Source organism: Cyprinodon variegatus, unplaced genomic scaffold (genome assembly GCF_000732505.1).
Source record: "Cyprinodon variegatus isolate N-32 unplaced genomic scaffold, C_variegatus-1.0 Scaffold804, whole genome shotgun sequence".
Taxonomy (NCBI): Eukaryota; Metazoa; Chordata; class Actinopteri; order Cyprinodontiformes; family Cyprinodontidae; genus Cyprinodon; species Cyprinodon variegatus.
This window is the reverse complement of record NW_015151257.1, coordinates 235,360-236,917: the sequence shown is the minus strand read 5'-3', so window position 1 is coordinate 236,917 and position 1,558 is coordinate 235,360. Positions and strand designations below refer to the sequence as shown.

General features: G+C 41.8%; 1 protein-coding gene across 1 annotated transcript in view; it reads left to right on the top strand.

The window, feature by feature from the left end:
- Window positions 1-154: 154 nt before the first annotated feature.
- Window positions 155-1,558, top strand: part of ddx18 (DEAD-box helicase 18) — an 8,171-nt gene continuing 6,767 nt past the window's right edge. The window contains exon 1 of the mRNA XM_015396538.1: window positions 155-293. Within this exon, the coding sequence (XP_015252024.1) occupies window positions 188-293 (106 nt within the window). The 5' untranslated portion in view covers window positions 155-187. The remainder of the gene's footprint in view (window positions 294-1,558) is intronic.

The following is a 1,558-nucleotide window of genomic DNA, read 5'->3' as shown; positions in this document are numbered from 1 at the left end:
GTTAATAGAATAACAATGTTGTAAAGACACTTAAATATGTTAAAAAAATTAAAAAATATATCTGTTACGTTTTGATCAGGCAGCCTGGAGGGCTCCTAACACTCGGTGTTGGTTGTTTTAATCAGGCGCTCCAGGGTGTTGCCGAGGGGTCCTCAACGTCACGCTCTTCCGCACGTGTTTTTCAACCATGGCGGACCTTCAGATGAAGCTCCTCCGCAAGAAAATCACGAAAAGAAGCGAAAAGAACAAAGAAAGAAAAGTGAAAAGGAGGCAAACCGATGAGGAGGAGTCCGGTGAGTGACCCGGAACCGGCTTCAGAACCGAACCGGTACCGAAACAATAATCCTGACATGTTTAGATTAGCGGATTATCGGGAGACGGAGACGCGTTAAACTGACTGGATCTGTTGGTTCTGGAACCTTCTGCCCGCTGATGGGCGCAGAACCGGAACCAGAACCTGATGGAGGAGCTGGACTGATGAGGTTCTGAAGAACCTCTGGATGTCTGCAGGTTTACCTCCATGGAAGCTGATCTGATGCTTCATTATTTCTAACCGAAGCTTTTCTCTGTGAGGAACTTTGGATCCATTTAAACTTCAGTTAATTAAAAATTAAAATCGATTATTTTAACACAGGGGCGGATTTAGGAAATGTGGGGCCCTAGACAGAGACAGCAGGGGCCCCTCTGAATGGATGGCATTTAACCAAAGGATTTAATCTAAAACATCATTAATGAGGAAAATAAGGAATAGTTGTTTTAACCATACATGAAAACAGATTAATGGGGCCCCCAGGAACTTGGTATTGCCTAGTATTTATCTAGTAGTAAATATCTAGTATTAAATATCTAGTATTAAGTACTAGGATGCTAGTATTGCCTAATGGGAATCTCCCCCCCCACCCCCAAAAAAAATAAAAAATCAGATAATCAGGTTTTAACATGAGATCTGTTTCTGCAGACTCTTTAAAATATTTCTGATGGGATAAAAAAAAAGAAAAAGTGGTGATAAATGAAACATTGGGTCTAAATTTAAAACAACCTTTATGAAAAAAATAAAACAAATATTAGCAGCAGATGTTGAACGCAGCGAGCCTCACCTGATCTACAGGTTTGTCTGAATGGGATTATTTGATCTATCAGATTAAATGGGATTATAAAGCTAATCTGCCGGCAGATGTTTGGGTCCATCTTTCTAAGCAGAGGCTTCCTGGCTGCAGCCAATCAGAGGCAGCTCTTCTGTTCTCACCTGGGTTCTGACTACAGGTGCAGGATCGGTGGCTGATGGTTGGACTTCTGTAGAGGTTGATGAAGCATCGACGGCCGATAAATGTCTGAATATCTCGCCGTACGATGATCTATCAGCCGGCCGACCAATCGGTGCATCGCTAGTTCTGACATTTAGGAGCCGCTGACGGTGAAACGCCATTGTTCATCGTGGATTCGCTGATCCGCCATTTGAAACATTTATGTTTTAATAATAAAAACCAAATAAGAGAATCTTTTTCTAAAATCCTTCAGATAAACATCCTTTCCTCATCTCTCCATCCTAAACGGTTCT